The sequence below is a fragment of the Bolinopsis microptera genome, chromosome 1, assembly GCF_026151205.1.
Source record: "Bolinopsis microptera isolate Bmic1 chromosome 1, MBARI_Bmic_1.0, whole genome shotgun sequence".
Lineage (NCBI taxonomy): Eukaryota > Metazoa > Ctenophora > Tentaculata > Lobata > Bolinopsidae > Bolinopsis > Bolinopsis microptera.
This window is the reverse complement of record NC_087072.1, coordinates 14,901,668-14,927,491: the sequence shown is the minus strand read 5'-3', so window position 1 is coordinate 14,927,491 and position 25,824 is coordinate 14,901,668. Positions and strand designations below refer to the sequence as shown.

The 25,824-nt window shown below is 37.0% G+C and overlaps 3 protein-coding genes across 3 annotated transcripts in view; all 3 read right to left on the bottom strand.

The window, feature by feature from the left end:
• Positions 1-25,824, bottom strand: part of LOC134813011 (uncharacterized) — an 86,078-nt gene that overhangs the window by 1,762 nt on the left and 58,492 nt on the right. The window lies entirely within an intron of this gene.
• Positions 113-10,460, bottom strand: LOC134818320 (inactive rhomboid protein 1-like). Its single transcript, XM_063827834.1, has 4 exons — positions 10,303-10,460; positions 5,278-5,383; positions 2,803-2,960; positions 113-2,687 (listed from the first exon to the last, which is right to left on the bottom strand). Exons 1-4 carry the CDS (start codon positions 10,447-10,449, stop codon positions 1,281-1,283), a joined length of 1,818 nt encoding a protein of 605 aa, XP_063683904.1. The 5' UTR covers positions 10,450-10,460; the 3' UTR covers positions 113-1,280.
• On the bottom strand, positions 10,740-11,453 carry LOC134819408 (elongation factor Ts, mitochondrial-like). Its single transcript, XM_063829391.1, has one exon. The coding sequence runs from the start codon at positions 11,451-11,453 to the stop codon at positions 10,740-10,742; it is 714 nt and encodes a 237-aa protein (XP_063685461.1).

Genomic DNA, 25,824 nt, shown 5'->3' with positions numbered 1-25,824 from the left:
AGTATCCAACAACAGTCTTGACACGTGAGTTAAAAGAGTCAAGCCGTGTGGGTACTTGGTGGGAGAAGGCCAATTTTTTGGTGATTATATTCCTGCTTCTAAACGAATGATTAAGGCAAAGGTGTGATAAAAATAGCTCATATCATATAAAATTACAAAAGCAACAGTTTCAAAATTGTGATATAATAAATCAGATAAATATAGGTTAGGTATGAATGCAGTTTAACTTTAAAACCATGTTATTTATGTACACACATCTGCTCCAAATGGCGAAAAGTTGCCAAGAACCGCAAGTCAACGATATAACACAGAAAAAAAACACCATTTTATACAAAATCAGATAATTTAGCGAAATTATAGCGCAGAAGACTGCAGGAATGTTTAATTTGTATAACTAGGGGAGCATTACACGCTATATATATACCAACACAGCCACACCAGACAGCAGCGCACTAAAGAGCTGGATACAGCAACCAGAGATCGGGTAATAGGTTTAAAGTTCCCGCTAACAAGGTTAATGTTACCTCCATAAAGCGGGACTTATTTACTTAGCTATGAGAGGTAGTGTAACGCAGTTATGTGCCACGTTATGCTGTAATTGATCTAATTGAGTCTGAGGACTTGCGGTCCAGCCAAATTCTCACTTTTCCACGTACACCTTACCCGTTATACCCCAAACACAAACCAATATTTCGATGATGATAATGATAATCAATCTTTTAAAGTAATGAAGATAATGTTTCTCAACCGCGTGTAATACATCTGAAAACAACTTATATGAAAATCAAGCGTAACAAACAACGTACTCTTTAATAGTAAAATAGTTAGGATAGCGCAGCGATAAACTGCTTCATCTCCTCATTAGAGAACGATTATACTGCAATTACCAGTATTAATGTATACAGTTAAAGCTCTCAAATACGATTTGAGTAAATGGTTGTAACGAGTATAAACATTGGAACTTATCGGAGCAAAGTTCCTACAAATAAATGAATCAAATAACCTTTAAATATCAGGATGGTATAAGAAAATGTATTGAAAAGATTAACACGTTAATGGGAATCACTCATTTCTGATTACAGAAATAACTAGAAAATAGTTAACAAACAAGAGGTGTTATCAAATTGCAGAAATTTTTGATCGCAACCTGATCATAATTATTACATGTTGGTTATACAAAAACAAATAATTTACCTTAGCGCGTTACAAAAACAATATTTAGAAACTTAATATCCGTTTATCGATTCTCATTTAAAAACAAATACATGCCAATGGTATAACTATAAATTTATTAAATGCTTATGGCACATGTTACTCGAATATGGAATGCAGTTTAAATAATAGCAGTTTTTACACCAATCCGTGCCCTGGACTATATAAAACGCTACAAATCCGACGATGAATAAAAATACAATTAACAAAAACGCCACGATAATTTGAAGGACTTTGCGTCCGTAATCAAATTTACCAAATGTAATGTAGGGGAGAAAGAGGTATGCAGAGAGGACCCCAAATATCATCCCACCGATATTAGCGAAATTGTCAAGATACGGCAGAGTCCCGATGAAGAGCGATAGCACGATGACCGACAATAGTTTGATGAGCTCAATTCCAGGCTTTATGACGACCTGGTAACTCTGCAGAAACTCTACAAGAACAACACCGAGCAGGCCATACACAGGACCACCAGCACCGCACGTCGCTTCGTAAGGAACAAACACGCTGGAAATGAGATTACCCCCAATACCGGAAGTAAGGTAGATTAGCATTATTCTGAACCAACCAGCGGTCCTCTCGATCTGACTCCCCAGGACAAGCTGGGCTACAATCGTTAGGATGAGATGTAACACCCCTGCGTGGACAAAAATTGCGGTGACGAGTCTGTACCCTTGGTTAGCTTCAGCAATGTAGGGAGTGTTCTTACCCTTACTCTTCAACTCGTTCATTCCACAAATCTGAGATAAGCAGTTGACTTGGCTACAAGTCTCCGCAGACTCCTGCCATCGGCCCTTTAAGAACAAGCAATGTTCCTGCGATGTCATCATACAGCCTCCAGTCACGTTAGTGCAACACGGTCTGAACTTGTGGGTGAACATGGGGTTATCGTCCGTGTAGACGGAACAGTTGGTGTGAGAGAGAGCTTCTCCGTAGCCACGACACGCTGAAATGGTTGTGTAACCGACCCAGTTCCTGTTGATACTGTCAAACTGGCAGCAGACAAACTCACTGTCTTGTTTGCTGTATATGTTAGTGTACTTAATGTTAATAAGATGATCCTCACGCATGCACGGACTAAACTTAGCTCCGAATTTTATGAGGAAGTTTTCATCTGGACCAAGCCAGATGTTGGGAGTCACAGTTCTGGACACTTCGTCGAGAGAAGAGCGGACAGTTGGCGTGTTCTCCTGCACCACAGTGTAGGGGGATAGCCCGACTGTGTGGATACCGCCATAAGACCACAGCATGAAACACATGAATATAATCTGAGCTAGAGTAACTACGTATATAAACCAAGGGGTGAACTCGGGGAGGGACTCAAGTTGAACCTTGATGTTTTGTTCGCGGGCCAGCGAAGCAGGGGTGCGGAGATTAGAGCGGAGGTCGTGAGCTCCGACACGGACCAAGGTGTTAACACCAAACCACTCACTGCTGTCTGTTGACGTCAGGGGTGTTTTCTGGGTACTCCTCTGCAAATATGTAACGGTTATTAAGCAATCCGTGTGAGGTAATGTCAGTAAGTATATATTGCCATAGTTGAGTAATAATGGAAATTATCTAACTTACAGAAATTTCAATATTTACCTCTATCATTCGTCGGTAGCATTCCAGAGCCTCCTCCTTGTTAGTGATGAGGAGAGCGCTGTCTATCTTCCTGTCGTTCTTGTTTGGAGATAAGAACACGTCATCCTCCAACTCTATAGCTTCTCGGTGAGGGCCGTGGTCGGGCGATGCACTGCGAGCTGAAACACAGTGTTATTACTGTGAGGGTAGGATGGGGAAACACAAGCTTTGAATTTCTATCTCAGTTTGTGGTTACAATATGACCTTGGGTGGGGCTTTACAACTAGGTGTGAAAGCACATGTTACGTCATGAGAAGTATTATTGTAGCTTAGACCTTAAACTTTCCCGTTGAATGCACTCTCATAGACTAATGATATACACCTGCACCCTTCGGGGCCGGGGTGCAATTAAGGAGGAAAAAGCACATCTAATTGACCAATTATTTTATTAAGAAAACACGCGCGCGCGTCGATCCGCGCGCGAAGTGAATGTGGGCTTGCTCCTCGTCGACATAAAAAAGTGTTTCCGCGCGTTACGTTTATGTGATAAATTCTGTCTGAAACTTCTCGGCCCATGTTACTAGACGGTAATAATCCACATAAGAGGACTAGATGACGCTAATTCAGACATCACCTGTTGACGTGAAGATAAAGTATACTTTTCTGCTGGATCTAACTTACAGTAGACAACTGAAGCGGCGGCTTCGCTTATCTATTACATTCATCAGACAGTATGTTGATCCGGTCTTATTTCCATTATGACATGATTAATATATGCTCAGAAGTCAGAATACAGATTATAAATTTCAAATTATATCTACATTTAAACACTGATATCAGTACATTTCTAGTAACCTGATAGGTGAGCTAACGTTATTTTAACACATCCTATATCACAAGACGTCGCACGTAGGAACTGAATTGTTGTAATCATCTCCCAGTTAAGAGCAGCGTCACAGCAATCAGCACTGAATATATTATACTAAATCTCGTATAAGTGGCTAATTACTGTTGTTTAGAGGGTACTTCAGATTAATTGGGTGATATAATCACACCTCAAGTGCGTTCAAAATGAAGTCTTACAAATGAAGACGCAGACTCAGAGATAAAATAGCGTTACTTACACAGAGTTACTGTTACTTACACAGAGTTACTGTTACTTACACAGAGTTACTGTTACTTACAAAGAGTTACTGTTACTTACACAGAGTTACACACAGAGTAACTGTTACTTACACAGAGTTACTGTTACTTACACAGAGTTACTGTTACTTACACAGAGTTACTGTTACTTACACAGAGTTACTGTTACTTACACAGAGTTACTGTTACTTACACAGAGTTACTGTTACTTACACAGAGTTACTTACACAGAGTAACTGTTACTTACACAGAGTTACTGTTACTTACACAGAGTTACTGTTACTTACACAGAGTTACTGTTACTTACACAGAGTTACTGTTACTTACACAGAGTAACTGTTACTTACACAAAGTTACTGTTACTTACACAGAGTTACTGTTACTTACAAAGAGTTACTGTTACTTACACAGAGTTACTGTTACTTACACAAAGTTACTGTTACTTACACAGAGTTACTGTTACTTCACAGAGTTACTGTTACTTACACAGAGTTACTGTTACTTACACAGAGTTACTGTTACTTACACAGAGTTACTGTTACTTACACAGAGTTACTGTTACTTACACAGAGTTACTGTTACTTACACAGAGTTACTGTTACTTACACAGAGTTACTGTTACTTACACAGAGTTACTGTTACTTACACAGAGTTACTTACACATAGTAACTGTTACTTACACAGAGTTACTTTTACTTACTATTCTCACAATAGATAATATGTGTAATAGCCCGGTAAGATACGAAGGTAATTTGTAAAGCTTCATAAGAACTCTACACATGAGATAAATAGTGTGTCGTTAATGTTTAGCAGGTAGTATTAGTATCTTGTTTGTAATGTTTAGCAGGGTCACACAACGAATACTACAATTTGTCCAGGTGAATGAGGGGGAGAGAGGGTGAATAAACGTGGTGTTAATTGTTTAATTACAACATAGCAGGTATTTTATGGTTTGCACGCTGCTGTAAGATGAATAATTGATTTGAAGAAATCAGAAAATGTAAACCTTTTCGTTTTAAAGCTAGTTTTTGGTGGTTGTTCTGTATTACGGATGTGTGATAGATTATTATTCAACGCTCCATATTTCTCATTAATAGACACCGGTTAATCGAACTCTGATTTTAGCAATGGCCACGATACGAATACACATGAAAAATTACTTAATCTCAAGGTTCAATTTTATCTCGCAATGCTATATTAGGCTTTGTTAACCATATCCCTAACCCATTACCCAAACCATAACCCTACAGGTAGTTATTACCGGTTAGGGATTCGGTCCGCTTACCCAGAATCTACTGATAGAATGATATATGAAAGCGATATAACAATAAAACGGTTTATAAAATGTCTTACGGGGGTGTCTGAGGCTGACTCTAGCGTTTCTTTTCAAGGATAACCGTCTCGATAGAGTTGTGAATGCCTCTTTTTCATCCCGCAACGTCAGACCAACTTTTTGTTGCTGAAAAGAGTTGCGATGTTAGCAGTTATATATAAGTGTTTAACAATCCTGTCCAGGTGGATTTAAAGTTTGTTTCGGTGTGAGTTTTGCATTTCTATTATACGCAATACAGCTTGTATACTGTACAGGAACCTTTTCATCTGTTCAAATTATGCAAAATGAGCAGCATTTATTTAGGTATGTCTGTATGTGATCATGGTGTGTAATTTTGATCCATAATTTAAATGATTTTCAATGAAGAGAACCTAAAAAGAACCTACACCTTTTATATAATTTATTGTTTCTATTTTATTGATTATGCGATGACATAAGTCATAAAAACTTAAAAGAATGCAATAGCAGCTGTACTGAAGAGTTAGAATCATCGAGGACTCTGTCATGCGATATTGCACAACGAAAAGATATTTTAACAGAGGGAATTCTTATTATAAACCTTTTAACATAACAACGACCATTACATGACAACAGTGAAGCTTTAATAAATCGGTAATATTGCTGATGTAACATTGTATAAATACTTGTATATTACTTAAAAGGTGTTATATTACCGTAACTGACTGACAGAAAGGAGCATGTATACTATATGGACACGTTCATTTGAGTTTGAGGATATTGGTAAACAAAAATAATAGCGTTTTTGACGATAGTGGCTTAATTTTGACATCTATTAACCTAGCACGTTCAGAAGTTCTGAACATTAGCCACGTAACCCATACTCCTATATGCACTGCTCAGAAAGAAAATCTATTGTTGTTAGGCACTATAATGTTTCAAATGTCACATTTTTGTGACTTAATTAACTGCAGTTGTCTAATTATCATTCCTTGGTCTGAAACATAGTAGATTAGGTCAATCTAACAATTATGATACAACATTGGTTAAAGGGCACGGATCGAACGGTTACAAGGCAATATTTAGGTAACTTTGTCACACTCAGAATACCATACCTCTATTCTACTGTGAGGTGTCCTCAAAACCCTTTTTACTCATTATTTGATGGTTGATCTACTAAGTACGGAGTACCAATCATAGCCCTAAAATATGTTGCTTTGAATAGTTAGCTATTACAGGCACTTGGTTATTGGGAAATGAGGTTAATTCTGTCACAATATATGGAATTTAAAATTTTGGGCGAATTATTTATATCTGATTTTGGTTTGAAAGGCGGAAAAACTTTACATGATGACAATGTAGTTGATGCAAGTTAAGATCAGTTGATGTTTACATTGTCACAAAAAATTATACGAAATCGTAAATAGGTTAAAAACAATGATTATATAATGAAATAGTCTCTTATAATAACTCTTATAATAACTCTTATAATAACTGATGTGACAAAGTAAACATGTCGTGCCCCTATTTTGAAGATCTATATATTCTATAACTCTTTTAGAATTCAACATTCTTTCAGAAACAAGAATTGCGCCCGTTGTTTCGTTTTGGCGGACGCTAGATTTCCATTTCACTATACCTATTAATATAAGCTCTAATCAGCTCACCTTATAATAATAATATTGAAACATCAGTAGACTACGCGTGCCACATTCAAGTTGGGCTTATTACAAAATACTATACATTACTAGTATACATTAAAATACGCTAGTGCCGCGCATTCATTGACCACAGACTAGCTATACACCACATCTCCGCAAGCAATCCCCGTGCGCGTGCGCGCGGCAAGTTGACATGGAAACGAACGGAAGCAAGTAAGGAACACGACATATATTTGACCCACCTACCGCTATTTCCAAAATCCACGTTTTTCTGCAAAAACGTCCATTCGTAACCTTTCACTATTGCCTTTTTTCAAAAGGGTGAAAAGGAAAAAATTGGTAGAATATTGTCCAGAACATCAGAGCTCAAGTTTAACAATTTTAGGTAAAATTTGTCAAAGTCACTAAAAATGTGACAAAATTAACTTTTCCTGCCCCAACAATTTCAAGATAGTGTGTAAAAATTAGCATAGGCTGCTTTATTACCTAAATAAATCAATCCAAACTACAAAAAAATATATGTTAATGTGATGACGATTACCTAACTGTAATAATAACTGATGTGACAAAGTAAACATGTCTTGCCCCTATTTTGAAGATCTATAACTCTATTGGAATTCAGCATTCTTTCAGAAACGATTGGTAGAATATTGTCTAGAACATCAGAGCTCAAGTTTAACAATTTTAGGTTAAATTTGTCAAAGTCACTAAAAATGTGACAAAATTAACTTTTCCTGCCCCAACAATTTCAAGATAGTGTGTAAAAATTAGTATAGGCTGCTTTATTACCTAAATAAATCAATCCAAACTACAAAAAAATATATGTTAATGTGATGACGATTACCTAACTGTAATAATAACTGATGTGACAAAGTAAACATGTCTTGCCCCTATTTTGAAGATCTATAACTCTATTGGAATTCAGCATTCTTTCAGAAACGATTGGTAGAATATTGTCTAGAACATCAGAGCTCAAGTTTAACAATTTTAGGTTAAATTTGTCAAAGTCACTAAAAATGTGACAAAATTAACTTTTCCTGCCCCAACAATTTCAAGATAGTGTGTAAAAATTAGTATAGGCTGCTTTATTACCTAAATAAATCAATCCAAACTACAAAAAAATATATGTTAATGTGATGACGATTACCTAACTGTAATAATAACTGATGTGACAAAGTAAACATGTCTTGCCCCTATTTTGAAGATCTATAACTCTATTAGAATTCAATACTCTTTCAGAAACGATTGGTAGAATATTGTCCAGAACATCAGAGCTCAAGTTTAGTAATTTTAGGTTAAATTTGTCAAAGTCACTAAAAATGTGACAAAATTAACTTTTCCTGCCCCAACAATTTCAAGATAGTGTGTAAAAATTAGCATAGGCTGCTTTAGTACCTAAATAAATCAATCCAAACTACAAAAAAATATATGTAAATGTGATGACGATTACCTAACTGTAATAATAACTGATGTGACAAAGTAAACATGTCTTGTCCCTATTTTGAAGATCTATAACTCTATTAGAATTCAATACTCTTTCAGAAACGATTGGTAGAATATTGTCCAGAACATCAGAGCTCAAGTTTAGCAATTTTAGGTTAAATTTGTCAAAGTCACTAAAAATGTGACAAAATTAACTTTTCCTGCCCCAACAATATCAAGATAGTGTGTTAAAATTAGGATGTTTTATTGCCTATATTAATCGATCCATACTACGAAAAAGATCGGTTAATCTGATGACGATTACCTAACTCTAATAATAACTGATGTGACAAAGTAAACATGTCTTGTCCCTATTTTGAAGATCTATAACTGTATAAGAATTGAACATTCTTTCAGAAACGATTGGTAGAATATTGTCCAGAACATCAGAGCTCAAGTTTAACAATTTCAGGTTAAATTTGTCAAAGTCACTAAAAATGTGACAAAATTAACTTTTCCTGCCCCAACAATATCAAGATAGTGTGTTAAAATTAGGATGTTTTATTGCCTATATTAATCGATCCATACTACGAAAAAGATCAGTTAATCTGACGACGATTACGTAACTCTTATAATAACTGATGTGACAAAGTAAACATGTCTTGCCCCTATTTTGAAGAACTATACCTCTATTAGAATACTATGTAATTTTATCATCAAAAAAATTTCGATAAACTAGTTATTTTGCCAGCAAGGAGCTGACAGAGTTATAATAATTTTTTTGTGACAAAATTACCCTATTTTTGACCATGTTGCGGTAGTTTAAATGTGACACTGTTAACATATTACCACCTGATAATGATTTATGTGACTGGTGCATGGTACTAGCAGTGTTGTTTGATCCATAGTACGTAATACAAAGGGTTTAAGCTGGTATATCATTATTTGTTCAATTTCACACATGTTCAGATATCATCAAGATTATGTGACAAAGTAAACTTGTCTGTGCCTTCTGTGTTTTAATTCCTTGCGACTATATGATATAATAACAATTCCTAGCACTTCCAGGCCATTAACTAAACCTACACTACTCAGCATTGCTTATCAGGGTTCCCTAAACATTGTTCATATATTTTCTTAAATGTGTGACAGAGTAAACCTGAGTGCACCATCTAACGAAAAAAGTCTTCAAATATGTAGGTAATGGTCATATGTACCCATCCAATCAACTGGACACTCAAAATTTTGGTCAAAAACGGCAGCAAGGGGTCCATATTTACTCTGTCACATGTTTATAGTGTGACAATGTAACCATTTGCGTGCCGGCCGTATTTAAGCGATATCTTATCACCTGATTAAGATATCGTTATGTGACAAAGTTAGCCTAGAGGATGAGACGATTATCCTAACCATCAAGGATTTGTGTAATTTCATAGTGTGACATAGTCAACTACACTGTGCCTTTTAATAGGGTCACTTATATTTACCAATATCCTCAAACTCAAATGAACGTGTCCATATAGTATATATATAAGTATAATGAACACTATTATATTTAAAACGAGGCAAATAATTATATTTACAATAAGAGTAAGGATTTTAACTAGCATTACCTAAAATCAGTAGTTTTAGTATCTATAATCGTCTAATCGTCTATAGACCATTGTTTCAGTAAATATTATATAGATTATAGAAGGTTGTTGGGAACCTATACTTGCGCTTTTTAAGGAATATAATTTGATTTCTGGGTCAAACCATTTACCATTAATCCAGCTACATCTACATTCTACAAGCTAATAGTAATAAGGTCATAATTGACCAGCCCACTTACTAGTCTATTAATTGAATTATCAACAATTTGTAAATAAGTCCACTTTTGACCACCCCATAATAACCTTTTGACATCAATCAAACAAAATACATGATTTCTCTTATTTTGCATAAACTAAACCAGTTAACGAAAAGTGAAAATACATATATAGTAATTCGAAATCAAGTACTCACATTTATTCTCTGTTGAAACTTCTCAGACCAGATATCCCTACTCTCTTTGTTTATACCAAAGAAATTACTGAGACTCTGTCTTGCTGTGGTTCCTGCTCTGGACAGCGTGCTACCAGCATTCAACAACATATGCTGGTTGTAGGCCATCCTCCTCTGAGGGAACTAGATTAAGAGACTTTATAAACAAAGTAAACGAATCATTTAATCCTATAACTGAATTCTGAAATCACAAAATACTAATTTTAATCTATTGATAACAATCAAATTGTTCAATATATAAAACACAGTGACATAAATTGATTTTGAAATAATTGCTAGAACACGATTCAAGTCACACAACCATGAAATAGCAGAAGTTATCATTTTCAGTCAAACAAGACAATTTGTTTCTCTTCATACACAACGAAATTTTATATTCATATAAACCACTAAATCCATCACTGAATAGACATCCTATAATGATCAAGAATTCTGAAATTATGTTCCTCGCACAGTTGGCCTACAGTAACTGATTCATCTTGCAATAACGGCTGCTCAAGCATATTATCACAATTTTCGGTTCCAACTATATGCTGGGCAATTGCTGTCCCAACAGCTTCATTGTTCAAGTTTTCAAAAACAGCCAATGAACCAATAGTTCCTAACGACATTCCATTGATTTCAGAAGTTGTTCTCCTATGAAGATAGGATGAAGTCGAAACATTTGGAGATTCAAGTCTATAAACGTAACAATCTTTAGCCTTGATATTTTCTCCTAATCGGCCAATAGTAGCGGTAAGTAAGTCTGAAAGCGATTGGTTGTCCACAGTCAAATCAAGTACAGCTTGAGCTTTGATCACACCGTTTTCTTGTCTTTGCTGTAAAGCAAGAGCTGAATGGTGTAGCAATGAGATGAAATGCTCATTCTTGGCTACTGACTCAGTTTCACACTGGAGAGTAACCATGCTGACAAAATCTTTCTTTTTCAATACTCCCACCAATCCTTGAGATGTTGCCCGTTGGCTTAGTTTTTGAGCTTTAGCCCAATTTTGCTCAATCGATTTTTCTTCCAACCACTTCAGTGCCTTATCAGGATTATTGTCTGTCTCCTGGAGAGCTTCTTTTATCTTTATAAATGGCAGTCCAGTCTCAGATCTGAGCTTTTGAAGCATTTTTTTATTCACAGCAGCATTGGCTGAGAACATTCGCATACACAGAGGTCCAGTTTTAAATAGCATTTTGAAGAGAGCTAAGGATGAACTTTAACTTCTGATACTGATCTCCTTGAGAGAGAGATTTTATGGTCACATGTTTTGATCATATAAAGTCAATCGTATATATATTTTATCTAATCTACCAAAAATTACTCAGGCATTTACTGTAAACTACCTTACAAGACATTTTTATAACGTACGAAATGCGACGGTTTTCCCTAAATTTCGCCATATTTTCGGACCGCCAAAATTTCGGTCGTCGTAATAGAATCCGTCGCATTATTTTTAGCTTATTCCAATAATTGTGGCTTCATCGATTCATTTTGTTCTTGAAAAGTTAGTGATATGATGGTGGGACAAATAAACACAATATTCCATGATGAATTTAATGTCAAGTTATACGTTTTAAATTTACAATAAATTACATTTATGTGCTAACATAAACGTCTTATAGACTAAGTCAAGATAAACAATTTAATACCAAACTCAATAAGTGAAACTGAAAGATTCGAGCCGGACCCCTTAGAGGAAGATGAAGAAATCGATTTATAAGTTTCATTTTGTTTCAACATGATTTTACCGATTTTTAGAAAATTTTGAATTTCCTTTGTGTCAGAAAACAAAATGATGAAAAATACCCTTATTTTCTGTGACGTCCGAAATGTGACGGTTTTTGTTCAATTTCGCCATATTTTCGGACCGCCAAAATTTCGGTCGTCGCACATTGGTCCGCCACAAAAATGTCTCGTAAGGTATTAATTGATGAACGATTTAGTAAGTGACATATTTGAAATTGAGAGGGAGTTCATCTTATATGGCTAGAAATGTGGTTGAGACTTGAGATTATTGCATATCCAATATTTCCAAAAGTTTTTTAATTACAATCGTAATTTTTAAAAATAAACATATTTTTCTAATTAAAATCAAGCGGAGAAGCAGGGTTTTCAATGTGCAGTCCCATGGGCCAGAAGTTTGATAACCAGGCATGATAACCAGGTCATAACTAAAAAGTAGTCACTAATCGAGTCGGCTAATCAAAAGCTATTGACCGCCAAGTAGCCACTCTTAATTCGATAAAGAAACTAGTAGCCGGCTAGTGACCGGCTACTTACCTTCTAGTGACCGCTTTTAATAGCCGGTTCGTGACTACCTTTTTCAGTTGTGACGTGGTTATGACCTGGATATGACCAGGATATGACGCCTGACTGTCCTGGTTATGACATGGTGATGTCCAGGTTGTGTCCTGGTCATGTCCTGGTTGAATCCTGGTTATGGCATCAGGTTACTAGTCTATGACCAAAGAATCAGCGGCAAGGAGACAAAAGTTTCATAAAGATGTGTCCATCAATGGATTGTGTTTTCAGATACCAATCGCTAATTAAGAAGTAATGTTGTGTTGCTTCGTTAAACAAAGAATCAAGAATGCGGAATTTTATTCAGAAGTAAGATTGTTCTGCTGGATCAATTATAAAGCCGACTGGCTGACCACAACAATTCATCAACATGACTCATTATGAACAAAAAATATCTTACAACAACTTGTGGCAAATATTAAAAAGTCGTATATAATAACGAAAAAGGGGTACGAAGAGGTTGCGTGCAAATTTGGAAAGCCAAACGTAACAAAAAGGTTTGTTCAGATAGCGCTCGATTGTACTAATCTACAATTTGAGCCGCGCAATCAATTCGCAAGTCGATTAACGAATTATCAATGATATAATACTCGTAAAATATTTGTCAAAAATAAATTAAAGGTCTTACTATTGCTATGTACGGGCATTTTCTGCTCAATGCATTAAATACTTTTATTTTACGTTTCACCTGAGGATTCCAAGTTCATAAACACCAATAATTGAAAATAAAAAATATAATATGCATGATGCAATATGGTGGAATGACAGAATTTAAGCGCATTGCCCAATGTAATTTACGTTGACGAGTGTTCAGTGTTCACCAAGCCAGCTGAATTAACTAAATGTTTATAATATAAATAATAATACTTTGCTTTACTATGTACAAGACTGTTGTGAGCCCAGCGGATACAATTGACAATAGCAATTTTTAAAACTTATTTCTTGTCATACGTTGTATGTCCCGCCGCGCACGAGTGCGCGGCTCCCCCTGTATTGTCGAAACTCTACATAGTGAAGCGACAATGGGGGTCACCACGCGATACAACTTATTTCAAGCCTTGAGTGTTTATAAAAATTTAAACTACAAGTTATGGCGGATGTTATTTGTCTAAATTTCTTCGTTGTAGCGCGCGCCGCTTTCTTCTATTAGAGCTGCACGTGCTACGAAATAGCGCGCGCCGGGCTAGTCCATAAGTAATGGAAAAACTACAAGCGCGCTGTCATTTTTCATTATTCATGGTTTTTGCATTTTGGCTGATTTAAAAAAATAGCTATAGTTATAATAGTGACAAATCTTACCACATCGAAAAAAAAAGTGCAAAAAGAAATAATTAGAATAAGCGAATATTTTTAAAAGGAAAAATTTTAAAATTATGTTAAATAATATTATTTTAATTTATACTTTTATGCACATAAAATTAAATCAAATCGACTGTCCAGCGCAAAAAAGGTTTTGGTGTACGTATATATTTCCCGGCGCGCGCTAGTACTTTGCAGCACTTGCCTCAAGAAGAAAGTGGTGTGCACTACTTTTAAAAAATTTAAGCGAGTATCATCCGTCAACTTTAGAGCTGGCGAGATATGGGGGAAACTTCTATCGGTCACGTAATCAATATTTTGCCGACCATATAAAAAATGTCTTAGTTGAAGCAAAAATGTCTTAGTTGAAGCAAATACTGAAATTAAAAATGTAATATCTATCCCATATCCATCCCAACCGCAAACTGTGAACCGAAGATACTGCCGATACTAACTGTCGAGTTATTAAATGTAAAACACTTCAAACACAACGTAATTTTTTTGAGGCTAAATTTTAAAATACATTCAATTAAAAATTGTGAGTACAATTGGAACTTCATCATTCAAGTTAGTGATGCAATTGGCAGAGCACAATACACAGGTAACGAAAATTTTTCACTGCTACCAATATTATTTGAAATATCAACAACCAAATATATACACATCTACTCTATCAACATAGAGGCAGGGATGAGGTTGTAAATCTCGTATTTTTTGTCCATTTTCTTGCCTTAAATTAATTAACGTAATTACAACAACGTAAGGCACAAAAGAGTCAAGGAGAAGGGTTAGCGAACGAGGTTTTTTTGGATATGGTAGCTTTGCGACCGTGCGTGCGAGCGAGTGAGCATACATACATATGTGCCCGTGCGCATTGTTATTTTTTTATATTTTACAACCATTATATTTGAAAAATATGTCAAACAGTATATATATACATTCAATTAAATCAAGTGATGCAATTGGCAGAGCACAATCAAATTTTAAGTGTTGCAATTGGCAGAGCACAATTCATTGCTACTAATAATTTTTTCAAAAACATTTTAACAAAACACATGATCTACTCCATTACAGGGGCAGGGATGAGGTTGTATGAAACTTCTGATAGCTGAATCTCACGTTTGGTGTCCACCTTCTTTCCTCGGTACCCTCGTAGAGCAATAAGAGTTGTTCTCAACATTGCAAATCTTATCCTAGTTCTCACGTGTCTTACTACATCGCAGTACCTTTCCTTCCTTTTTCTTGCAACGAGGTCTGCTACTCTGTTGACGAACTGCTTACACTCTTTAGACATTCCTCCAAATGTGAGGAATACAGCCGGGGTGAAGGTAGCCTTCTCCACATTCAACACTCTCTCCAAGTACTCGTCCTTCTTCTCTTTCTCGTTCTCTTCGTATGCTTCTTGAAGAGTTTTTGTCCTGTTTGATAAGCAATTGGGGTGTGAAACCCTTATGTCAAGAAAGGTCTTATCAAATGGAGTCCAAACTCCTCTAGCAGATACATCAAGCCGAGCTTGGTCACCTGTTATAGTCTTGGGGTTGAGGCAGTCACCCTCATTCACCTTCTGTAGCTGGGGTTCAACTTTTACATCATGACATACCTCACGAAGTAGATTTGCCATTGTGTCTCTGATGTTGTTGTGGGTCATTATCATGTAGCCCCCTAGCTTACAGGTGAGAAGGTGGTCAAGATCACTTGTTTTCCCACATCCACAGGTGATGGGAGTGTTTGGTATCCACCAACTGTAGCGTAAGCAGACACCGTCTCGAAACTCCTCTTTGTTCAGAGTGTAGCCATACTGCTGAAGTGGAAATGTGTTAAGCCAACTGGACGCTCCCTTTTCTCTTGCTGTTAGTAGTGCTCTCTTAGAGGAGGTGCCACATCTTTCAGCTATAGCGTTAAACTTGGCTTGGAGCTCGGAATTCTTCAAATTTTTTATCATTTCTTTCCCTGATTTGGTGAGGTTACTGGATGCAGAGTAAACTTCCTGTTGGTCCACTATTGCCTTTGTAAGCTCGGTGGTGAGTAGCTTGGAAGCTGTGTACTCAGACTGGCATTCCTCGTGGGGTTTACCAATGCCCAATCCTCCCAATCTTATTGGTAGACTTAACACGTCCCTCTCAAAGTCTGAAATCTCCCTGCCCAGCATCTTTGGCAGAAGCTTTTGTCTTATTTCATGTTCTAGCGGCTCCATGGCTTCAGAGATATGAGGAACAGTCCTTTGAACAAACTTCCATCGGTGTTGTATGCCAGAGATGTAGGCTGAATAGGCTGCTTGAGGCTCAGATTCTGCAATATCAGCTAGCATCTTGATGTCTTCGCACCACCCTTGGACCTTATCGGCAATGTACTGATCTTTGACACCTGTATTGCCAAGTACTGCACCAAGATGCCTTGTGCCTGATGTTATTTGCATATTGAACTCTCCAAACAATGCCTTGGCCTGGTCGATCATCTGAGGGTCCTTCACTACTAGAATTCTTTTAGATGGGTTAGGAAAATAACCATACTTAGGTCCAACTTGGAGCAACTCCTTCAACCACTTATACACTGCCTCCAATTTCCCTCCAGCAGCACTATCATCGGCAAACCACACCTGTTTGATGATGTTTCTCAGGCGGTCGATAAGTGGCTTGGTGCTAAGAGCATATCCACCAGTGGCAATATTGTCTCCTTAAAGTAAAGTAGTTTTATAGACCACATTTAATTTATTTACTTATTATACTTAGTATTTATTTTTGGTGACTGTATCACCCAGTTTTAACATTTGATAATTGTACAGTTTATTGACGACACATTGACTGAATGTTATTTTATATTCTAATTTATATTCTAGATATTTTATTTATTTTTCAACAGACGACAACTTCCTGTTTTTTCTTCTATATTAGTTACTCATATCTCTTTTACAGACTTTTTTACAAGGACATTGACAGATGATACTCACATTAGGCATTCATTATTGCATCTAAATTATTTCACTTGCATTAGGTTTAGAAATTTATTTTCTGGTTAACAGATTTCAAATGTTTAATTAATTTGTAGTATGACAGTAAGGTATATAAGAAGTTATTTAATTTTGCTTGGGCTATTATATTGACTATTGAGGTTTAATGATGATATGGAATTTGAATTCTATATAAATTTACACTATGTGGTTGGGGCATTTTGCATAGTAAATATGGTTACTACTCCTATATATCACATTATTTGATTGGTATTCGATTTCTGATTATTTCTCTAGGAATATGATTATTATATCTCAATTTGGCTTTAGGTAGGGTGCCCCGCTAAAAGAACTGGATTCTTCCAGGAAGCATCCCGTGCACAGACCTTGGTCTACATATATATTAAATTATTAACCATTCATTCTGTATGTGCACGAAAATTTATTTCAATCAAAAAAGTAAAGTAAAGTAAAATTTATGACATCACATCATCACACATGTCTACAAACTATCATCGCACTGTGTGAAAAAATATATAAATATTTCCCCACCAACATTAATTAATTATCAAATACAATATTTAAAAACAATTTCATCAAAAACATTATCCTATTTTAAAAACTTCCCAGTGGAATAAAGATTTATAAAACGCTTCTTTGCCACATAAGGATGGAACCAAAGATAATTGTTATGTTTCTCTTTATTACTGACATAACTGGCTCCCTCGATTCTTACTAAAACTTCATTAGAAACATTCCAAAAAAAGCAATCATTTGTAATACTTTTAGAAATCATATCTATCTTATATCCTTCTAATTTAATTTTAAAACCTAAAACTGTCACAGAGTTCTTGACGTCCGGAGGGAGTTTGTTCCAATATGGAATAACTCGCTCCGGGAGAAAAGACTTCTGGATATTCTTGCCTTTGTCACACTTTTACTACATCTATTGGATGAAACCAGATTAAGACCTGATCTGCTTGGTCTGAACAAGTCTGAACCATAATCAGTCATACCATTAATAACCTTAAAAGCTTCAATAAGGTCCCCACGTATTCGCCGCTCTGCCAGCGTTGTCAAATTGACGATTTCCAGTCTACGGCTGTAAGGAAGAGTACCCACCTCATCAATCAGACAGGTAAACCGCCTCTGGACGCTCTCCAGCTCCAAAACAGTCCCCCAACTTCCATGAGCCGCAGGTGGATTCCACAATTGGACACAATACTCAAGATGAGGTCTTATTAAAGCTTTATATATAGCAATCATAACAACCTTTTCTCTAATAACTAAATTCCTTACAATCCAACAAATCATACGATTTGCCTTAGCGATACATGCTTTGATCTGTTCATTCCAAAGCAGGGAGCTATGGGTAATAACCCCCAAATCTTTTTCCTGTGCAGATACTTCAAGTTCTATACCGTTTACCTTATAATTTAAATTAGGATTGTTGTTAAAATTAATGTGCACTACTTTGCACTTGGCAGGATTAAATTGTAAAAGCCAAATACTTTCCCAAACTTCTAATTCTTCGATATCTTCAGCAACACTACCGTGGTTAGCTGCATTACCAATTAATTTAAGATCATCAGCAAATAACTTTATCTTATTTTTTACAAGGTCAGGCAAATCATTAATATACAGAATGAATAGGAGAGGGCCTAGAACTGACCCCTGAGGAACACCAGATAAAACATGTTTAACCTCGGACCATTGTCCTTCTACAGAAACCCTCATAGTCCTGTCTGTCAGAAAATCTTTAATAACATCTAAAACCTTTCCTTTGACACCAAAGCCTTCCAATTTAGACAGAAGTCTAAAGTGGGGGACTGTGTCGAATGCCTTACTAAAATCAAAGTATAGAAGATCAACCGGGGCACCTTCATCTAAAATGTCAAGAATGTCATCAAATGTCTCTAAAAGATTAGATAAACACGATTTACCCTTAACAAATCCATGCTGATGCTTCGAAATTCGATGTTCTAGAAAATGTAATACATGTGCTCTCACCAACTTTTCATACACTTTGCACAAAATACAAGTTAATGAAACTGGTCTATAATTTAAGGGGTCCGATTTAATACCCTTTTTAAACAATGCTACAACAGATGCAGATTTCCACACTGCAGGTAAAGATCCTGTGTCTGAACACTTTTGAAATAATTTAGTTAATGCTTCAACAAAATTGTTGTCATAAGCTAGCGATTTCAACAACTTCGGATGAACACCATCCGGACCAGAACTCTTAAAAATGTTAAGCTTTAAAAGTTGCTTTTTTATATCAGAACTGCTGACTTCCATATCATCAATATCATCAATACTCTCATTGTCAGGTCTTAAATTCTCAGTTTTAGGGAGAGGGCCAGGTGGTTCACGCACAAAAACAGAGCTAAAGGCACTTGCGAGTACCTCAGCTGACTCAGTCGAACTATCTGTGCGTGTACCATCTCCTTTATCTAAAGAAACAACACTTGATTTAATTTGACGTTTATTTCGTAAATAAGAGTAAAAAGACTTACAATTCTGCTTCAGATTAGATGTAATTTTCTTTTCATAGTTAACTTTAGCTTTAATTTCTGCTACTTCATAAGTATGTTGTTTGCTACTTGCATAACTAAAATTAACATCAGATGGATTAATATCAAACTCAGCCCATGCTTTATCTTTATTCTTTCTCATTCGTTTAAGGGGGCAGGGGGGGGTCTTCATGGAAATTTTCTCAAAATCGACTTTTTAGTTGTTTCTGATAGAGGGGAGTGATATCTATCAGATGTTTTTAATCCGATAGAAAAATATTGATCCTAGCCGAAATTATCGCCGGTAAAAGGTCAGCGCTTGTGTGTAATTGTATTGCGCGAGCGATTTTAGATCGCGTGCCCTGAAAATCGAGTCTAAAAATCTATCTTCTCCTACATTTTTTGAGCAATCACCCTTAAACTTTCAGGATATGCTCTAAGGATCATTTAGAAGAGATTGTCCGGGCAAAATTTTGAGATAGGCCTTTAAACATTTTTTATTTGATTTTTAAAATCTTGGACCTGGTTTTTTGACGATTTTTCGAGGTCCAAGATTTTAAAAATCGAATAAAAAATGTTTAAAGGCCTATCTCAAAATTTTGCCCGGACAATCTCTTCTAAATGATCCTTAGAACATATCCTGAAAGTTTGAGGGTGATTACTCAAAAAATGTAGGAGAAGATAGATTTTTAGACTTGATTTTCAGGGCATGCGATCTAAAATCGCTCGCGCAATACAATTACACACAAGCGCTGACCTTTTACCGGCGATAATTTCGGCTAGGATCAATATTTTTCTATCGGATTAAAAACATCTGATAGATATCACTCCCCTCTATCAGAAACAACTAAAAAGTCGATTTTGAGAAAATTTCCATGAAGACCCCCCCCCTGCCCCCTTAAGTGCAGATGTACTCCATGGCAACTTAACAGGTCTGTTGTCGAGATAAACCGAAGCAGTCGGAACAGCTGCAGCAACAGTCTCCAGTTTACCATGTAATTCAGCCCACATATCTTGAACATCATTGGTAGAACTATAATCCCAGTCGATATTTTTCAAACTAAAATTTAATAACTCTTCAGAGGAAATCTTACCCCATATAGGTTTGATAATCTTCTCTTTTAAACATTTGCTAGTATCCGGCGAAACAACTAGTTCGACAAGCATCCCAACATGATCACTCTTACCAAGCGGAGAAACGATCTTACAACCGTTGACAAGAGCATCATTTGTATACAGGACCTGATCAAGAAGACTCTCCTGGAGAGTATCCTTCACAAGCCGTATTCTAGTTGTCTCGCTGGTGAAATACCAAGTTAAACCACTGTCATTAAAAACATCCATGAATTTCTGTTGAGTAACTAAAAACTGGTTCTTGCTAGCAATATTACTATTTATGCTACCAGTTTCCCATAAAACATTTGGTAAATTAAAATCTCCTAAAAGGAGTGTTTCAAAATCATTCCTTTCACTACAGATGCTCTTGATACAAGATATTAACGCATTATTCTGTTCTAAATTCAATAAAGTGGATCTGTAAATACAACAAATACTAATCATTCCACCTGATGTGTTAATATTAACAGCTAAAGAATCCGGTGCCTTTAAAAAAGAGTTCACTAGTGAAGCATTACAACAGTTTTTAACATAAATTACAGAGCCTCCTCCACCACTTATACTGCCAGTGGAATTGTCAATTCTAAAATCTCTATCTTTTCTAAACATACTAAATCCTTCAATATAAATTTCGGCATCTAATATATCACTACTAAAATGAGTTTCTGTTACACAAATTACCTCAATAGATTTATACACTGATAAAATACATTTTAGTTCATCAATTTTATTAAATAGGCCGTTAGCATTGGTATAAAAAATATTTAACTGCTGGGCACTGCGGCCTCCGCTTTGTCCTCTGTCTTCTCTGGCTCTCTTTTCTTTGCTTCCTCCTTCGTCTTCTCTGTCTCTCTTTTCTTCGCTTCCTCCTGCCTCTTCTTCCTCTCCTTTCTGGCTAAAAAACGAATATCTCTGTCTGCCTTGCAGAGGTCCAAGTTGATCCAATAAGTTGAGTGAACCTTCGCAGCTCTTGATGATCACTCCCTTGCTGTTTGCCACATAAAGGTCTGTTGGTTCTCTGTAGGTGTTCTCAAAATATTTAGCAAGTGGTGGGCAAACATACTGCATGTTGTTGGTAGCAGCAGTCCTATTGAGAGCGTTGAATGCGTTGGAAGCATCCACTAACAAAATGGCTTCCGTGTCCTCATCATCGTGCACCTCTGCCATAGCATGTATTGCTGCCTCGATCCCCCCTTCATGGCCTGCACATGTTTGAAGTGGTCCAGCATTCTTCTGAACATCTTTTTTTAATACCATCATCACACACTTCCCGGGGGTAATGCAACGACCATTAATGTCAGTATTTGAGATTTTTCCGAAACTGACATTGTCATTAATGGTCATTAATGGTCATTAATGGTCATTAATGGTCATTAATGGTCATTAATGGTCATTAATGGTCATAAGATATCTCAAATTTTGAAATATCTGGCAGTAGCCTTGACTAATTGAGGGGAGAAATCATGTTTCGTACAGAGATCAGCGGCTTAGGTCAATACAGATGAACGGATCAAAACAGCCAGTCAGAGCGAGCTGTCGAAGTTGGAGTACCCGCCAGTATTTTACTTCAACAAAACAGGAGACTTTCCCATGCAGGACATCTGTCATGAGTTGAAAAAACTGGTTAACTGTCTCCATTACCTCAGTACTAGATTCATCATAATGGCCGATTCTGATTCGATCGAAGACACGAAATTCACCCTAAACTGGGGGATGATTCTTAAACTCGCTACGGAAAGTGAAGAATTCAGAGACTCTGTATCCCTTACAACTCTGCAGCACTCTGATAGACAAAACCCGCAGTGTGCTGCAGAGCTAACGGCTAAATGGGATGTTCTAAAACAAGCAGGATTTCTGAGCCTCTCGGCCTATCTTAAGGCCGGGTTTTTGCTCCTGGCAGCGTTTTATGACAAATCGCTGACTGTTTCAGAAAGAGCTGAAAATGCGTGGACTGTTTTCACGTTCTTCACTCTGTGGGGAGAACACTCGAAGAAATTAAATACCAGCGAGAACTTCATAACTAGAGAAAGCTTCAAAGACTTAATATCCGCAGCTAACGGACTTGTCTTGTATTTTGTCGACTTGATTTGTAATCACCCCAAAGCACCAGTAGTACCGTGGTTTTTATCGTCTGATCAAAATGAACAACTCTTCGCTCGAATCAGGGTTGGACGGCACTCCGGTAGACGCACACAAATCGACTCTACAAGTTAAGAGTCCCTGAAGCCATGGGTCGTTACAACCGACTATTAGAGGTGGAGAATACGCTTGATGTTGAATGTGGTACAAGTGTTCATAAAACCGCTCATACCCGGGGGAAGACACTCTTTCGTTCTGAGTGGAGCAAACATCCAGAGAAAAAGATTGCTGTTGATTTTGGAGGTTCGGTCAAGATGAGTAACCTTATAATCCAAAGCTTAAAAAGAGGATCCAAGATTGGAGAGGAACTCTTTGTTTCCTCTTCTAGTTATGGAAGTTCGTATCTTTCAGGTGATAATGGAAATGTTATTTCTGAAAGACGGCGGAGTCTCCAATTTCCACTCTCATATGGTAGTGAACAACAATCAGATGATGAATCAGACCATGAGAGTGAAGACAATTTTTCTGATTATGAGGACGAAGAGCTGGTTGATAGCTCCACTAAGGTCGTGACCAAATATTGTAACCAAGGTAAGATTTTTTGGTCTTGCCTTGGATACAAGTATTGGGTTGTATCGCCCAGTCTGTAAAGGTTTAGCAGAACCAGAGCTATGCAACGCTCAAGAGGTGCAAGTTGGTGGAACAATAACTGGTATACTCATAACAGGCAAGGATGAAAAAAGAAGGCGCACGGTTGTGCAGGGCAAAGTGCTTTCTATATCTGTTAAGACATCTAAAGCATCACAAAGAAAAGGAAATGCTCGGTCGGGAGAGAGAAGACCTGCGGTGGCGATCTGTATTGAGCACGATATGTCTTCCCAGTGTTGGGTGAAGACCCAGGATGGTTCAATAATAAGTTTAGATTGGGAGAACGTTGTTGTTATGGTATAATTGGGTTAGTTGTAATATGTAGTAATATCAGTGTTTGAGAAAGTTGTAAAATTAATTTTTCATCCCCTTCCAAGACGTAAAGTACCGTCTACTTATTGTTAGTTAACTTTAGGTAGGTTCTAAGTGGTCCTCGTGTCTGTCCTTCTTGTTCCAGGAAGTGCGGAAAAAAACATGACCATTAATGTCAGTATTCGAAATTTTGGCAAAACTGACATTGTCATTAATGGTCATTAATGGTCATTAATGGTCATTAATGGTCATTAATGGTCATTAATGGTCGTTGCATCACCCCCCACTTCCCAATAATCCGTCTCAGGATCTCACCAATACCAATTGGTCTTAGGCCTGGACATTTATCTAAGGGGACAAGCCTACCAGCTGTGAGCACTGCTATTGATTTGAAATCTACATCTTCAGTACATACACGCCTGGCTAATCTGGCAATTGCTTCAGCGACAAGCTCTTGGGATTTACTAAATGCACTACAACACAGGATGTGCTGCCAGCACTCTGAATCTACTAGTGTTGGTCCACCTGATCCTGATGTCAGCTTAGCAGCCTTTTTCACTAACATTGAATCGATGGCTTCAAAGATAACTTCTTCGACTGCCACTTTGTTACCTGTGATCAAAATTTCATCTGCTGCATTCATAGCAGAGGGATGCTTTTCCTTTAGCTGTCCAATAACCGTTTCATCAACATCCAACAGTCCACCACTTTGACGATTTATGAGACTGGTTGCTGCTGAGACTTTGCCATGGATCATGAGCTGTGCAAACTTGGTAGCAAGGGATCTCTCCTGGGCTTTACGTGTTTCTTCAAGTCGTTTCTGAATCTCACACCCTTCACTGATTATAGCGTTCAAGTCCCCAACTTTCCATAACTTGAGCCTTTTATCAAGACAGATGTTGTGATCCTTTGCACGAGAGTTTTCAGATGGTTTTTGCAGCATCATAGGAATGAAGATAAATAGTAATCTCAACGCTATACTCTCCCATTCTGTCTTGTCATTAAACAGGTTGAGTAATCTGCTTACTTAAAAAATGAAGGCGTTGCCCACTTTGCCCCGTGGCACTAGGAACATGTTCTTGGTCCATTTCATAATTTCACTGTAGGCTAAATCAGCAGCATTGGATATCTCACTTAAAGAAACATAATTACCCCATTTAACTACTTTAACTAGCTTAGCCGGTTTCTTCTCTAGGGCCTTACAATTCTTACATACCCACATTACTTCTGAGTGTTGCCCAAGTTTTTCAAAAGTTTTTTTGTGCATACAACACTTAGTATGATACCATTTTTCACAGGGACAATCACACTTAACGCATTCGAAGCCGGTGACATCATGAGAGCATTTACCACATGGATACACAACAGAAGGGGCATCAGGGTTGCTTCCATTTCTGATTGGAGCCTCAACTGGGCTATGATTGTTAGAAGTTCCTACTTCAACAGAATGATATGTTTCTACTACTTTTACTGAGTCTACTACTTGGGATTGAGATTTATTTGACAAGATTTATTTGACAAGCGCATTGTTATCGCCCACGTGACTACCTGTGCAAAGTTATTTTGCGCGATAATCTGAATTAAATAATTGTTGGCACGGCTGCGCTGAACTGACCAAGTACATTGTTAATTTCACCATGTATCCCACTAGGCACTAATAAATAGCATACTATTATTATTTTGAGTTACCATTACTATTTTGCACAGATCCGTGTCGGGTGTCAGGTTGCTTAGACAATAAACATATGGTTACATAGAAATATACACGATCTTAAAATTCAATATGGAATTATATTAACTGCAAACTGGGCGGTGCTCGGCCTGTCACTCCACCATATCTGCATGCTTATAAGCAGCAAAAAATAGGGTCCCCATGTTGTATGGAATATGATAAAATACGCCATCACGGATCGGGAAATTGAGCGGCCATCCACAAAAGAAAAGCGGCCGCATTTCTTGTTAATTATTACTATTACTATATTTCTCAGTTCATAAACAAACCAATTATCTGGAATAATATTCTTGCTTAAATTGTTGTCAATAACTTTGTGCAGTTTGGTCCGGTTCTCTCAAATCTCAATCCTTATATGTTAAACATGTCCAACGTTTTTTGTACTGAAAGACAACCTTATAGGATTCAAGAGCTTCCACAGCGTTTTATAGAACCATGGTTTATTGTACATTACAATGTTGATGTACTGATAGATACCCTTTCAAGATACGAAATCTCTCGGCAAGGCTGTAGGCCTCACCTTATTTAACCTTCGACAGATCCGCAA